Source organism: Bubalus bubalis, chromosome 16, assembly GCF_019923935.1.
Source record: "Bubalus bubalis isolate 160015118507 breed Murrah chromosome 16, NDDB_SH_1, whole genome shotgun sequence".
In the NCBI taxonomy this organism is placed as follows: domain Eukaryota; kingdom Metazoa; phylum Chordata; class Mammalia; order Artiodactyla; family Bovidae; genus Bubalus; species Bubalus bubalis.
Window position 1 is genome coordinate 83,447,865 of NC_059172.1, and position 17,383 is coordinate 83,465,247.

General features: G+C 36.0%; 1 protein-coding gene across 5 annotated transcripts in view; it reads left to right on the forward strand.

The window, feature by feature from the left end:
• GRIA4 (glutamate ionotropic receptor AMPA type subunit 4) overlaps nucleotides 1–17,383 on the forward strand; it is a 673,155-nt gene that overhangs the window by 531,617 nt on the left and 124,155 nt on the right. For all 5 annotated transcript variants that reach the window (XM_025267033.3, XM_025267032.3, XM_025267031.3 and 2 more), the window contains one exon: nucleotides 10,710–10,763. In XM_025267033.3, coding sequence (XP_025122818.2) covers nucleotides 10,710–10,763 — 54 coding nt within the window. The remainder of the gene's footprint in view (nucleotides 1–10,709; nucleotides 10,764–17,383) is intronic.

A 17,383-nucleotide genomic window follows, 5' to 3' on the forward strand; every position in this document is an offset into this window, starting at 1 on the left:
GATCTCCAGGAGGTCCCCATTTTGATGCCAACACCCGACCCTGCCCAACAGCCTACAGGCTTCAGTGCTGGAATGCCTTACACCAAACAACTAACAAGACAAGAAAACGTTGTGCCCATCATTAGATAGGCTGCCTAAAGTCTTACTAAGCTCACAAGCACACCAAAATGCACCTCTTGATATTTCCCTGCCTATCCATGGGACAAGACTCAACTCCACCTACAAAAGGGAAAGCACCAGCACCCTCTCACATCAGGAAGCCAACAAAAGCCCCTGGGCCGACATCACCTACCAGGGGTCAGTCACCAGAAGCAACAGGAACTACAACCATTCAGCCCGTGGAAAGGAGACCACAAACAGTTAAGGTGATAACAAAATGAAATGACAGAGAAATGCATTGCTGATGAAGCAGCAAGATAAAAACCTACAAGAAACATGAAATTAAAAGGATATAGGCAATATACCAAGGAAAGAATTCAGAGTAATTACAGTAAAGAAGATCCAAGATCTCAAAAAAGAATGGAAGTACAGATCAAAGAGATAAATGATTTACAAAGAAATAAAAGATTTAAAGGAGAGACAAAAAGATGAATGACACAATAATAGAAATTTTTAAATGCATTATAAGGAATCAATAGTAGAATAACTGAGGCAGAAGAATAAATAAATGAGTTAGAGGACAGAGTAGTGAAAGTAACTTCCGTGGAATAGAATAAAGAAAAAAGAATGAAAAGAAATGAGAATTATCTCAGAGGCCTCTGGGACAACATTAAATGCAACCTTCATATTATAGGGTGCCCAGAAAAAAAGGATAAAGGGCCACAAAAATATCTGAAGAGACTATTGTCAAAAACTTCCCTAACATGTGAAGGGAAATAGTCACCCAAGTGCAGGAGGTGCAGAGAGTCCTATAAAAGATAAACTCAAGGATGAACATGCCAAGATTCATATTAATCAAACTATCAAAATTAAACACAAAGAAAAATATTAGAAGTAACAACAGAAAAGCAACAAATAATATAAAAGGGAACACCTTTAAGGTTATTAGTTTATTTTTAAGCAAAAACTCTGTAGGTCATAAGCAAGCGGTACAATATGTTTCAAATGATGAAAGGGAAAAACCTACAACCAAAAATATTCTGCCCAGCAAGTCTTTCATTCAGATACTACAGAGAAATCAACAGCTTTCAATATAACCCAAAGTATCAATAGAATAGCATTAAAACAAATCCTAAAGGAACTTCAGTAGGAAGGGAAAAAAAGAAGCCACAATGAGAAACAAGAAAATTACAAATGGGAAAACTCACTGCTAAAGGAAAAATTATATAATAAAAGTAGGAAATCACAGATACACAAATATGCTATCAAAACAAGCAATCATAAGTAAAGCAGAGTATAAATGCATGGAATGGGAATTGCACTTGAAATTAAGAAATCAGCAACTTAAAACAACCTTATTTCTATATAGACTGCTAAATCAAAACCACATGGGAAATGCAAATCCCACCCCCCCCAAAAAAAAAAAAAACTACAATAAGTACACATGAAGAAAAACAACCCAAACAAAGCACTTAAAATGGTCATCAAACCACAAAAGAAGAGAACAAAACAGAAATGGAAGGAAAAACACCTACATAAAGAAACCAAAAGCAGTTAAGGAAAGTGACAGCCGGAACATTCTTATTGACAATTACCTTAAATGTGAATGGATTAAAGGTTTCAACCAAAAGACTGAATGGATACAAAAAATAGGCTCATATATATGCTGCCTACAAAAGACCTGGAGACACATATAGACTGAAAGTCAGAGGGTGGGAAAGTATTCCATGCAAATGGAACTTGAAAAAAAGCTGGAGTAGCAATACTCATAGCAGAGAGAATAGACTTACAAACTGTTGCAAGACACAAGAAAGGACACTGTATAATGATCAATGGACCAATCTAGGAAGAAGATATAACAATTGTAAATATATATGTGCCCAACCAAGGAGCACTTCAATAAAAAGGGCAAAACCTAACATCCATAAAAAGATAAATTGACAGTAATACAATAACAGTGGGGACTTTAGCATCCCATTTACACCAATGGATAGATCATCCACAGAGAAAATTTAACAAGGAAACACAAGCCTTAAATGATACATTAGACCAGATAGACTTTGATATTTATAGGACATTCCATCAGAAAGCAACACTATACATTTTCTTCTCAAGTGCACATGAGACATTTTCCAGGATAGATCACATCTTGGGTCACAAATCAAGTTTAATGATCCAGCAATCACACTGCTGGGCATACACACTGAGGAAACCAGAATTGAAAGAGATACATGTGCCCCAATGTTCATCACAGCACTGTTTATAATAGCCAGGACATGGAAGCAACCTAGATGTCCATCAGCAGATGAATGGATAAGAAAGCTGTGGTACATATACACAATGGAGTATTACTCAGCCATTAAAAAGAATACATTTGAATCAGTTTTAATGAGGTGGATGAAACTGGAGCCTATTATACAGAGTGAAGTAAGCCAAAAAGAAAAACACCAATACAGTATAGTAATGCATATATATGGAATTTAGAAAGATGGTAACAACAACCCTGTATGTGAGACAGCAAAAGAGACACAGATGTATAAAACAGTCTTTTGTACTCTGTGGGAGAGGGAGAGGGTGGGATGATTTGGGAGAATGGCATTGAAACATGTATAATATCATATATGAAACGAGTCGCCAGTCTAGGTTTGATGCACGATACTGGATGCTCAGGGCTGGTGCGCTGGGAGGACCCAGAGGGATGGTACAGGCAGGGAAGAGGGAGGAGGGTTCAGGATGGGGAAAACATGTATACCTGTGGTGGATTCATTTTAATATATGTCAAAACCAATACAATATTGTAAAGTTAAAAAATAAAATTAAATTAAAAATAAGAAAATTGAAATCATAGCAAACATTTTTCTGACCACAACACTATAAAAACAGAAAACAAGTACAGGAAAAAGTATATATATATATATATATATATATATATATATATATATATAAAACATAGAGGCTAAATGATATGTTACTAAACAACCAATGGATCACTGAAGAAATCAACGAGGAAATTTTTTAAAATACCCGCAAATAAATGGCAAAACCTATGGGACACAGCAACAGTAGTTCTACAATGGAAGTTTATAGCTATAGAATATTACCTCAGGAAACAAGAAAAATCTCAAATAAACAACCTACCTTATACCTAAAGCAACTAGATAAAAAAGAAGATCAAAAACAACAAAAACCGAAGTTACTATTAAGGTTGATGCAAAAGTAATTGTGATTTTTGACCTCGAATTTTAAATCATCAAAACTAGGCTCAAATATATCTTTATTAATCAAAATAGGAACCATTACAATCAACAATTTTTTTGCTAATGAGAAATAAGCTTGTTTCTTCCTGGAGCATATAAGTCCATGCTTTAAGAATCAACAAACTCTTGGAAAGAATTTTCTGTATCTAGCTGGTTGTAGAAGCTTTCTCCCTGGGGAAAAAAAAAAAAAAAAAAAGATGTCCAGATGCTTGAAGAAGTGGTAGAAGGTTGGCAAAAAGCTAGGTCAATATGTCGGATGAGGCAAAAACTTGTAGCCCAATTTGTTCAACTTTTGAAGCACTGGTTGTGTGATGTGTGGTTGGGCATTGTAATGGAGAAGAATTGCACCCATTCTGTTGATCAATGCCAGCTGTAGGCATTGGAGTTTTCAGTGTATCTCGTCTATTTGTTGAGCATGCTTCTCAGATGTAGTAGTTTCCCTGGGATTCAGAAAGTTGTAGTAGATTGGACTAGCAGCAGACCACCTGTGACCATGACCATTTTAGGGGGGCATGGTTAGCTTTGGGAAGTGCTTTGGAGTTTTTTCTTGGTCCAACCACTGAGTTGGTTGTTGTCAATTGTCATAAAATCCATTTTTTGTCACACATCACAATTTGATTGAAAAATGGTTCGTTGTTGTTATGTAGAATAAGAGAAGACAACACCTTAAAGCAATTTTTGTTTGTTTGTTTCTGGTCAGCTCATGAGGCACCCACTTATTGCACTTCTTCACCTTTCCAATTTGCTTCAAATGCTGAATGGCCATTAAATAGTCAGCATTGAGTTCTCCAGGAACTTTTTATGTAGTAGAAAGAGGATCAGCTTTGATGATGAAGACTTGCAGTTGGTCATTGTCAACTTCCAATGGCTGGCTACTATGCTCCTCATCTTCAAGGTTCTTGTCTCCTTTGCAAAACTTCTTGAACAATCACTGCACTGTTAAGTTCGTTAGCAGTTCTTGAGCCAAATGTGTTGTTGATATTGCCACACACAAGAAAAAAAGGAGAGAAATAAAATTAGCAAAATATAAATGAAAAAGAAGTTAGAACTGACACTGCAGAAATGAAAGATAATAAGAGAATACTACAAGAAACCATATACCAATGAAATGGACCATCTGGAAGAAATGGACGAACTCTTAGAAAAGTACAACCTTCCAAGAGTGAATCAGAAAGAAATAGAAAATATGAACAGACAAACCACAAGCACTGGCATTGAAACTATAATTAAAACCTTCCAACAAACAAAAGTCCAGGACCAGATGGCATCACAGGCTAATTCTATCAAGTACTAAGAGAGGAGCTAATGCTTATCCCTCTCAAACTCTTCCAAAAAATTGCAGACAAAGAAACACTCTGAAGCATATTCAAGGAGGCCACCATCATCCTGATACCAAAAGTAGACTAAGATATCATACAAAAAAAAAAAGAAAATTATAGGCCACTATCACTTATGAACATATATACAAAAATCCTCAACAAAATACTAGCTAACCAAATCCAAAAACACATAAAAAGAATCATACATCATGATCAGGTGGGATTTATCCCAAGGATGTGAGGATTCTTCACTACACACAAATCAATCAAAGTGATATGTCATATTAAATTAAAAAATGAAAGTCATATGATTATTTCAATAGATGAAGAAAAAGCTTTCAACAAAATTCAACACCCATTTATGATTAAAAAAAAAAAAAAAAAAAAAAAAAACCTCTCCAGAAAGTGGGCATCAAGAAAGCATACCTAACATAATAAAGGTTGTATATGATAAAAACCCGGAGAAGGCAATGGCACCCCACTCCAGTACTCTTGCCTGGAGAATCCCATGGATGGAGGAGCCTGGGGGGCTATAGTCCATGGGGTCGCTAAGAGTCGGACATGACTGAGCGACTTCACTTTCACTTTTCACTTTCATGAATTGGAGAAGGAAATGGCAACCCACTCCAGTGTTCTTGCCTGGAGAATCCCAGGGACAGGGGAGCAGCTGGTGGGCTGCCGTCTATGGGGTCGCACAGAGTCGGACACGACTGGAGCGACTTAGCAGCAGCAGCAGCATGATAAAAACCACAGCAAACATCATTTTCAATAGTGAATACCTGAAAGCATTCCCTCTAGGATTAGGAACAAGACAAGGATATACACTTTCACTGCTTTTATTCAACATAGTTTTGGAAGTCCTAGACATGGGAATCAGAGAGGAATAAGAAATAAAAGAAGTCTAAGTTGGAAAAGAAGTAAAAATGTCAGTTTTTGCAAATGACATGATACTATACATAGAAAAATCCTAAAGATACTACCAAAAATTACTAAATCTAATCAACGAATTTGGGGAGGTTGTAGGATGCAAAATTAATACACAGAAATGTATTGCATTTCTATACACTAACAATAAAAGATCAAAAGGAGAAATTACAATCCCATTTGTTCTTGTATTAAAAAATAAAATTAGGAACAACCTTACCAAATGAGGCAAAAGAACTATACTCAAAAAAACTGCAATATATTGATGAAATAAATAAAAAATGACACTAATAAGTGTAGAGATTACCATGTTCCTGGATTTGAAGAATCAATATTGCTAAAATGACTATAGTACCCAAGGCAATATACAGATTCAATGCAATCCCTATTCAATTACCAATGGCAATTTTCATAGACTTGGAGCAAAATATTCTACAATTTTTTACTGAAACACCAAAGACCCTAAATAGCCAAAGTAATCTTGAGAAAGAATGACAGCTGGAGAAATTAGTCTCCCTGACTTCAGACTATACTCCATGAAAACAGTATGTACAGAAAGATAGAAATACAGATCAATGGGACAGGACAGAACGTTCAGAGATAAACCCATGCACCTATGGTCACCTAATCTATGACAAAGGAGGCAAAAATATATAATGGAGAAAAGACATCCTCTTCTATACATGGTGCTGGAAAAACTGGACAGATACATGTAAAAAAATGAAATTTAAACACTCCCTAACACCACACACAAAAATAAATTCAAAATGGGTTAAAGATCTAAATGAAATGCCAGACACTATAAAACTCTAAGAGGAAAACATAGGCACAACACTCTCTGACTTAAAAATGCAAGATTTTTTTTTCCATCCACCTCTTAGAGCAATGGAGCAAATCTAGTGGAGGTGATGGAATTTCAGTTGAGTTATTTGAAATCCTAAAAGATGGTGCTGTGAAAGTGCTTCACTCAATATGTCAGCAAATTTGGGAAACTCAGCAGTGGCCACAGGACTGGAAAAGGTCAGTTTTCATTCCAATCCCAAAGAAAAGCAATACCAAAGAATGCTCAAACTACTACACAATTGCACTCATCTCACACGCTAATAAAATAATGCTCAAAATTCTCCAAGCCAGGCTTCAGCAATACATGAACTGTGAACTTCCACATATTCAAGCTGGTTATAGAAAAGGCAGAGGAACCAGAGATCAAATTGCCAGCATCTGCTACATCATCGAAAAAGCAAGATAGTTCAAGAAAAACATCTATTTCTGCTTTATTAACTATGCCAAAGCCTTTGACTGTGTGGATCACAATAAACTGTGGAAAATTCTGAAAGAGATGGGAATACCAGACCACCTGATCTGCCTCTTGAGAAACTGTATGCAGGTCAGGAAGCAACAGTTAGAACTGGACATGGAACAACAGACTGGTTCCAAATAGGAAAAGGAGTACAGGAAGGCTGTATATTGTCACCCTGCTTATTTAACTTATATGCAGAGTACATCATGAGAAACGCTGGGCTGGAAGAAGCACAAGCGGGAATCATGATTGCTGGGAGAAATATCAATCACATCAGATATACAGATGACACCACCCTTATGCCAGAAAGTGAAGAAGAACTAAAGAGCCTCTTGATTAAAGTGAAAGAGGACAGTGAAAAAACTAAGAAAACTAAGATCATGGCATCTGGTCCCATCACTTCATGGCAAATAGATGGGGAAACAGTGGCTGACTTTATTTGGGGGGGCTCCAAAATCACTGCAGATGATGATTGCAACCATGAAATTAAAAGACACTTAACTCCTTGGAAGGAAAGTTATGACCAACCTAGACAACATATTAAAAAGCAGAGACATTACTTTGCCAACAAAAGTCTGTCTAGTCAAGGCTATGATTTTTACAGTAGTCATGTATGGATGTGAGAGTTGGACTACAAAGAAAGCTGAGTACCAAAGAACTGATGCTTTTGAACTGTGGTGTTGGAGAAGACTCTTGAGCATCCCTTGGACTGCGAGGAGATTCAACCAGTCCATCCTAAAGGAGATCAGCCCTGGGTGTTCATGGAAGGACTAATATTGAAGCTGAAACTCCAGTACTTTGCCCTTATGTGAAGAGCTGACTCATTTGAAAAGACCCTGATGCTGGGAAAGATTGAGGGCAAGAGGAGAAGAGGACGACAGATGATGAGATGGTTGGATGGCATCACCGACTTGACGGGCACGAGTTTGGGTAAACTCCAAGAGTTGGTGATGGACAGGGAGACCTGTGGTGCTGTGGTTCATGGGGTCGTAAAGAGTCGGACACGACTGAGCAACTTAACTGAACTGAACTTAGAGTAATGGAAATAAAAATAAACAAATGAGACCTAATTAAATTTAAAAGGTTTTCACAGCAAAGGAAGACATAAACAAAACGAAAAGACAACCCTCAAAGTTGGAGAAAACATTTGAAACATTTGGAATAAATGACAAAGGATTAATCCTCAAAATATACAAAGAGCTTGCAGAGTTGAATATCAAAAGAGAAACAGCCCAATCAAAATATGGGTAGAAGATCTAAATAGAAATCTCTTCAAAGAAGACATACAGGTGGCCAAAATCATATTAAAAAATTGCTCAACATCACTAATTATTAGAGAAATGTAAATCAAAACTACAATGAGGTATCATTTCACAATGGTCTGAATGGCCATCACCAAAAAATCCACAGACAATAAATGCTGCAGAGCATATGGAGAAAAGGTAATGCTCCTACACTGTTGAAATGAAAATTGGTGCATCCACTGTGGAAAACAGTAAAGAGGCTTCTCAAAAAATTAAAACTAGAGCTACCATATAATCCAACAATCCCACTCCTGGACATATGCTCAGAGATAAACTACAATTCAAAAAGATATGTGTACTCCAGTTTTAATTGCAGGATTATTTACAATAGCCAGGACATGGAAACAATCTAAATGTCCATCAACAGAGGAATGAATAAATAAGATGTGGCACATATACAATGGAATACTACTCAGCCAAGAAAAAAATAATTCTATTTGCAGTAACATGGATGGACCTAGAGATTGTAATACTGAGTAAAGTAAATCAGACAGAGGAGGGTAAATATCATATGATATTGCTTATATGTGGAATCTAAAACAAAAAAAATAGTACAAATGAGCATTTTTACAAAACAGAAATAAAGTGTAGAAAATAAATTTATGGTTACCTAGGCTTCCACCCAAGCAAGGGAGAGACAAATTGGGAGATTGGAATTGACATACACACACTACCATATACAAATAGTAAAGACCTACTGTGTAGCACAGGGAACTCTTCTCAATACTCTGTATTGATCTATGTGGGAAAAGAATCTAGAGTGGATAAATATATATATGTATAACTAATTCCCTTTGCTGTACAGCAAAAGCTAACACATTTTAAATCAACTATACTCTCTCTCTCTCTCTCTATATATATATATATATATATATATTTTTTTTTTTTAATGGATTAGACTTTGCAGAAAGAGCAGGTGAGAGTTTAAAACAGAGGGGACTTATATGAGGTCAACTTGGCTCTGGTTAAAAGCCAACCAAGGATTGAAGTAGAATGTAAAGTCTCATTTAGTGTATCTTTAGCTTCCAGATGCTTTCTTTCTCAACCCTTAAATATGATAAGTTGTTTCTGGTGCTGGCCAGTTTGCAATGTGTCAATCCTGCACAAATTAACCCCAATCTCTCAGAAATAAGCTTTACACCTGCATGAAAGTGTGGTTATGTGGAATGAATAAGAATGAAAATGAGAACCATATCATAGCTCCCTAGTTCACAAATACTATATAGAATAAGCTGGTACTTACTAACAATAATTTTCACAAAGACTGTCTGATTGAAGTTTTGCTCAAACATTTCAGGGATTATCTAAACATTTCATAAAATTGAATATTTTTAGTAATTAAACTTGTAAAACTCATATGGAAATTTTTGAAATACTGGATATAACCAACGCTTTATTCTGTAAAGCTGTGAAAGCAAAAGTAGCCTTATTCTGCTATCTTGAAAACTATAACAAATAAAATAAAATAGCTTTCTTGTGTTTCATATACATCACTAGTTAATAAAAAATTATTTTAGAAGATATTAAACTACCAAAAAATTGGTTTTTTAATGATAAAAGTATATGAAAATATATTTTATTGCTACCTTTGAAGATACCAATGAGTGTACAAAGCAGCTCATTAGTAACTGCCATTAGATTTTTCTCTAAAAAGGAATTTCAGCATTGCAAAATAAGAATTTTAATTTCTTTTTTAAATATAAATTTATTTATTTTAATTGGAGGTTAATTACTTTACAATCCTGTATTGGTTTCTAATATAGAAATAAAGTTATACTTTTTTTAAAAAATTGAATTGCTTTTTCCTAAAATTCTTTATTCCTAATTTTCTAAACATTTCTAAAAACATTCATTGAAAAAATAAATATAGCATAAATAAAGGTCTTTTGATGTTGTTTTATCTTTATTCTTTTTATTATAGTAAACTATTGCTACATACAGGTGAGTGGGAATTAACTAAGTATTCACAGTATCTAAAGAGAGATACTGAGCTTTAGAAAAATCTTTACTTGCTTTTCAGGACAACAATCCAATCTACTCATAGAAAATCGTTCTCACCAGTTGAAAATATCTAACAGTCTATCATGAATTCTTGTAAATTATCGGTAAAATAAGTACATCTAAATTATTTAAACCAAAATAATCTTTCTTATGTTGAACTATTCTTTTTTAGAAATATATGCAAACTATTGGTTTGTTTCATAGCATTGTCATTCTCACTGAGGGAATTACAGCATAGTAGTTTTCTGAATAATATATAATGAAATTTTTGCATTTATACAGTATGATTGAATTTTTTTTTTACTTAAACCACTTAATTTCTAAAGTGGCTTATGAATTTCTTTGTATTAGAATAAATCACTTTTACAAGAAAAATTATTAATATATTATTTTCTTATGTTTCCATGTGAAATTATGGTGCAATAGTTAAAATTCTTCTTTTTTTAAAATATAATCATTCAGTAGAGTTAAATTTATTGCCTTGTATTTTCTTATATCTTCACAGATTGTGAGTGTTGGAAAGCACGTTAAAGGCTACCATTATATCATTGCAAACTTGGTAAGAACTCTTTATTTTCTATGTTTCATAAGAATTGTTCAGACAGTCAAGATCATGTTAACTGCACCTTAAAATAATACTGTAATAAATTGTTAAACTACATTACCTATTAAGGTTTTTTACAACACATAGGATGATACTTTTATGTGTTCTCAAAAAAAAAAAGGCATTAAGAAATGGAGAGTTTTATTTAAGACTGTCTGAAGGATAATAACCTAGCAGATAGTATTTCAGAAATCTTTGAAGGACTGTTCTTCCTATTAGAGTTCAAAGCAACAAGATTTTCTCCACAACTAAGAGGTAAAATTGTAAGTTTTTGAGTTAAAGAGTTATGCATCCAACTAACATATTGACATGAGCTTCCCTAGTGGCTTAGTTGTTAAGTATCTGCCTGCCAATGCAGGAGATGGGGGTTCAATCACTGAGCCGGGAAGATCCCTTGGAGAAGGAAATGGCAACCCACTCCAGTATCCAACGGACAGAGTTGCCTGGTGGGCTACAGTCCATGGGGTGGTAAGGAGTCATACACATTGGCAGTTTGTTTGTGTTGTTTTTGTTTTTGTTGTTTGTTTGTTTTTGTTTTAATATAAATTTATTTATTTTAATTGGAGGCTAATTACTTTACAATATTGTAGTGGTTTTGCCATTGGAGAAGGCAATGGCACCCCACTCCAGTACTCTTGCCTGGAAAATCCCATGGACGGAGGAGCCTGGTAGGCTGCAGTCCATGGGGTCGCGAAGAGTAGGATAGACTGAGCTACTTCACTTTCACTTTTCACTTTCATGCATTGGAGAAGGAAATGGCAACCCACTCCAGTGTTCTTGCCTGGAGAATCCCAGGGACGGGGGAGCCTGGTGGGCTGCCATCTATGGGATCGCAAGAGTCGGACACGACTGAAGTGACTTAGCAGCAGCAGCAGTGGTTTTCCCATACATTGACACAGATCCACCACAGGTGTACATGTGTTTCCCATCCTGAACCCCCCTCCCACCTCCCTCCCCATCCCATCCCTCTGGGTCATCCCACTGAACCAGTCCCGAGCACCCTGTATCATGCATCGAACCTGGACTGGCGATCTTTTTCACATATGATAATATACATGTTTCAATACCATTCTCCCAAATCATCCCACCTTCGCCCTCTCCCTCTCCCACAGAGTCCAAAAGACTGTTCTATACATCTGTGTCTCTTTTGCTGTCTCACATGTGAGGTTATCATTATCACCTTTCTAAATTCCATATATATGCATTACTATACTGTATTGGTGTTTTTCCTTCTGACTTACTTCACTCTGTGTAATAGGCTCCAGTTTCATCCACCTCATTAGAAATGATTCAAATATACTCTTTTTAATGTCTGAGTAATATTCCATTGCGTATATGTACCACAGCTTTCTTATCCATTCATCTGCTGATGGGCATCTAGGTTGCTTCCATGTCCTGGCTATTATAAACAGTGCTGCGATGAACATTGGGGGACACGTGTCTCTTTCAATTCTGGTTTCTTCAGTGTGTATGCCCAGCAGTGGGACTGCGGGTCATATGGTAGTTCTATTTCCAGTTTTCTATGGAAACTCCACACTGTTCTCCATAGTTGCTGTACTAGTTTGCATTCCTACCAACAGTGTCCAAGGGTTCCCTTTTCCCCACACCCTCCCCAGCATTTATTGTTTGTAGACTTTTGGATAGCAGCCATTCTGACTGGTGTGAAATGGTACCTCATTGTGGTTTTGATTTGCATTTCTCTGATAATGAGTGATGTCTAGCATCTTTTCATGTGTTTGTTAGCCTTATGTAAGACTTCTTTGGAGAAATGTCTGTTTAGTTCTTGGCCCATTTTTTTATTGGGTTGTTTATTTTTCTGGAATTCAGCTGCAGTAGTTGCTTGTATATTTTTGAGATTAAGTCTTTGTCCATTGCTTCATTTGCTATTATTTTCTCTCATTCTGAAGGCTATCTTTTCACCTTGCTTATAGTTTCCTTTGTTGTGCAAAAGCTTTTAAGTTTAATTAGGTAACATTTGTTTATTTTTGCTTTTATTTCCATTTATATCTTTAATCCATTTTGAGTTTATTTTTGTGTATGGTGTTAGAAAGTGTTCTAGTTTCATTCTTTTACAAGTGGTTGACCAGTTTTCCCAGCATCAATTGTTAAAGAGATTGTCTTTTCTCCATTGTATATTCTTGCCTCCTTTGTCAAAGATAAGGTGTCCATAGGTGCGTGGATTTATCTCTGGGCTTTCTATTTTGTTCCATTGATCTATATTTCTGTCTTTGTGCTAGTACCATACTATCTTGATCACTGTAGGTTTGTAGTATAGTCTGAAGTCAGGCAGGTTGATTTCTCCAGTTCCGTTCTTTTTTCTCAAAATTGCTTTGGTTAATTGAGGTTTTTTTTAACTCCCATACAAACTGTGAAATTATTTGTTCTAGTCCTGTGAAAAATACCATTGGTAGCTTGATAGGGATTGCACTGAATCTGTAGATTGCTTTGGGTAGTATACTCATTTTCACTATATTGATTCATCCGATCCATGAACATGGTATATTTTCCCATCTATCTGTGTCCTCTGATTTCTTTCATCAGTGTTTTATAATTTTCTATATATAGGTCTTTTGTTTCTTTAGGTAGATATATTCCTAAGTATTTTATTCTTTTCGTTGCAATGGTGAATGGAGTTGTTTCCTTAATTTCTCTTTCTGTTTTCTCATTGTTGGTGTATAGGAATGCAAGGGATTTCTGTGTGTCAATTTTAAATCCTGGAACTTTACTATATTCATTGATTAGCTCTAGCAATTTTCTGGTGGAGTCTTTAGGGTTTTCTATGTAGAGGATCATGTTATCTGCAAACAGTGAGAGTTTTACTTCTTCTCTTCCAATCTGGATTTCTTTTATTTATTTTTATACTCTGATTGAAGTGGCCAAAACATCCAATACTATGTTGAAGAGTAGTGGTGAGAGTGGGAACCCTTGTCTTGTTCCTGACTTTAGGGGAAATGCTTTCAATTTTTCGCCATTGAGGATAATGTTTGCTGAAGCATCATATATGAAGTTTGTCATATATAACTTTTATTATATTGTGGTATGTTCCTTCTATGCTTGATTTCTGGAGGGTTTTTATCATAAATGGATGTTGAATTTTGTCAAAGGCTTTCTTTGCATCTATTGAGATAATTATATAGTTTTTTTTATCTTTCAATTTGTTAATGTGGTGTATTATGTTTATTGATTTGCAGATATTGAAGAATACTTGCATCAATGGGATAAAGCCCACTTGGTCATTGTGTATGATCTTTTAATTATGTTGCTGGATTCTCTTTGCTAGAATTTTATTAAGGATTTTTGCATCTATGTTCATCAGTAATATTGGCCTGTAGTTTTCTTTTTTTTTTTTTTTTTTTGTGGCATCTTTGTCTGGTTTTGGTATTAGGGTGATGGTGGCCTCATAGAATGAGTTTGGAAATTTACCTTCCTCTGCAATTTTCTGGAAGAGTTTGAGTAGAATAGGTATTAGCTCTTCTCTAAATTTTTGGTAGAATTCAACTGTGAAGCCGTTTGGTCCTGGGCTTTTGTTTGCTGGAAGATTTCTGATTACAGTTTCTATTTTAGTACTTGTGATGGGTCTGTTAAGATTTTCTATTTCTTCCCGGTTAAGCTTTGGAAATTTGTACTTTTCTAAGAATTTTTCCATTTCTTCCAAATTGTCCATTTTATTGGCATATAATTGCTGATAGTAGTCTCTTATGATCCTTTGTATTTCTGTATTATCTGTTGTGATCTCTCCATTTTCATTTCTAATTTTGTTGATTTGATTCATCTCCCTTTGTTTCTTGATGAGTCTGGCTAATGGTTGTCAATTTTATTTATCTTCTCAAAGAACTAACTTTTAGCTTTGTTGATTTTTGCTATGGTAACTTTTGTTTCTTTAATGTTTATTTCTGCCCTAATTTTTAAGATTTATTTCCTTCTCCTAACCCTGGGGTTCTTTTTTCTTCCTTTTCTAGTTTCTTTAAGTGTAGAGTTACTTAAGTTATTTATTTGACTTTTTTCTTGTTTCTTAAGGTAAGCCTGTAATGCTGTGAACATTCCCCTTCAGTTCAGTTCAGTTATGTCACTCAGTAGTGTCCAACTCTTTGCGACTCCATGAACTGTAGCACACCAGGCCTCCCTGGCCATCACCAACTCCCAGAGCTTACTCAAACTCATGTCCATTGAGTCAGTGACACCATACAACCATCTCATCCTCTGTCGTCCCCTTCTCCTCCTGCCCTCAATCTTTCCCAGGATAAGGGTCTTTTCAATGAGTCAGCTCTTCACATCAGGTGGCCAAAGTACTGGAGTTTCAGCTTCAACATCAGTCCTTCCAATGAACACCCAGGACTGATCTCCTTTAGGATGGACTGATTAGATCTCCTTGCAGTCCAAGGGACTCTCAAGAGTCTTCTCCAACACCACAGTTCAAAAGCATCAATTCTTCGGTCTCAGCTTTCTTTATAGTCCAACTCTCACATCCATACATGACCACTGGAAAAACCATAGCCTTGACTAGACGGACCATTGTTGGCAAAGTAATGTCTCTGCCTTTTAATATGTTGTCTAAGCTGGTCATAACTTTTCTTCCAAATGAGTGAGTGAGTGAACTCGCTCAGTCGTGTCTGACTCTTTGCGACCCCATAGACTATAGCCTTCCAGGATGCTCCATCCACGGGATTTTCCAGGCAAGAGTACTGGAGTGGGTTGCCATTTCCTTCTTCCAAGTAGTAAGCGTCTTTTAATTTCATGGCTGCAATCGCCATCTGCTGTGATTTTAGAGCCCAGAAAAATAAAGTCAGCCACTGTTCCCCCGTCTATTTGCCATGAAGTGATGGGGCCAGATGCCATGATCTTAGTTTTCTGAATGCTGAGCTTTGAGCCAACTTTTTCACTCTCCTCTTTCACTTTCATCAAGAGGCTCTTTAGTTGTTCTTCACTTTCTTCCATAAGGGTGGTGTCATCTGCATATCTGAGGTTATTGATATTGCACCTGGCAATCTTGATTCCAGCTTGTGCTTCCTCCAGCCCAGCGTTTCTCATGATGTACTCTACATATAAGTTAAATAAGCAGGGTACAATATACAGCCTTCATGTACTCCTTTTCCTATTTGGAACCAGTCTGTTGCTTCATGTCCAGTTCTAACTGTTGCTTCCTGACCTGCATACAGGTTTCTCAAGAGGCAGGTCAGGTGGTCCTGTATGCCCATCTCTTTCAGAATTTTCCACCATTTATTGTCATCTACACAGTCAAAGGCTTTGGCATAGTCAATAAAGCAGAAATAGATGTTTTTCTGGAATTCTCTTGCTTTTTTGATGATCCATCGGATGTTGGCAATTTGATCTCTGGTTCCTCTGCCTCTTCTAAAACCAGCTTGAACATCTGGAAGTTCACAGTTCACATATTGCTGAAACCTGACTTGGAGAATTTTAAGCATTACTTTACTAGCATTTGAGATGAGCAAAAAGGTGAAATTTATTGTTTGGGGTTGCAATGTCCTATAGATATCAATTAGGTAACTGGTCTAGTGTATCATTTAAAGTTTGTTTTTCCTTGTTAATTTTCTGTTTAGCTGATCTATCCATAGGTGTGAGTGGGGTATTAAAGTCTCTCACTATTATTGTGTTATTGTTAATTTCCCATTTCATACTTGTTAGCATTTGCCTTACATATTGTGGTGCTCCTATGTTTCGTGCATATATATTTCCAATTCTTATATCTTCTTCTTGGATTGATCCTTTGATCATTATGGAGTGTCTTTCTTTGTCTCTTTTCATGGCCTTTATTTCAGTCTATTTTATCTGATATGAGTATTGCTACTCCTGCTTTCTTTTGGTCTTTATTTGCATAGAATATCTTTTTCCAGCCCTTCACTTTTAGTCTATATGTGTCCCTTGTTTTGAGGTGGGTGTCTTGTAGACAACATATGTAGGGGTCTTGTTTCTGTATCCTTTCAGCCAGTCTTTGTTTTTTGGTTGGGGCATTCAACCCATTTACATTTAAGGTAATTATTGATAAGTATGATCCTGTTACCATTTACTTTGTTGTTTTGGGTTTGAGTTTATACACTCTTTCTGTTTCCTGTCTAGAGAAGATCCTTTAGCACTTGTTGGAGAGCTGGTTTGGTGGTGCTGAATTCTCTCAGCTTTTGCTTGTCTGTAAAGCTTTTGATTTTTCCTTCATATTTGAATGAGATCCTTGCTGGGTACAGTAATCTGGGCTGTAGGTTATTTTCTTTATCACTTTAAGTATGTCCTGCCATTCCCTCCTGGCCTGAAGAGTTTCTATTGGAATATCAGCTGTTATCCTTATGGGAATCCCATTGTGTATTTGTTGTTTTTCCCTTGCCTCTTTTAATATTTGTTCTTTGTGTTTGATCTTTGTTAATTTGATTAATATGTGTCTTGGGGTATTTGGCCTTGGCTTTATCCTATTTGGGACTCTCTGGGTTTCTTGGACTTGGATGACTATTTCCTTCCCCATTTTAGGGAAGTTTTCAACTCTCATCTTCTCAAGTATTTTCTCATGGCCTTTCTTTTTGTCTTATTATTCTGCGATTCCTATGGTTCAAATATTTGGGCATTTACCA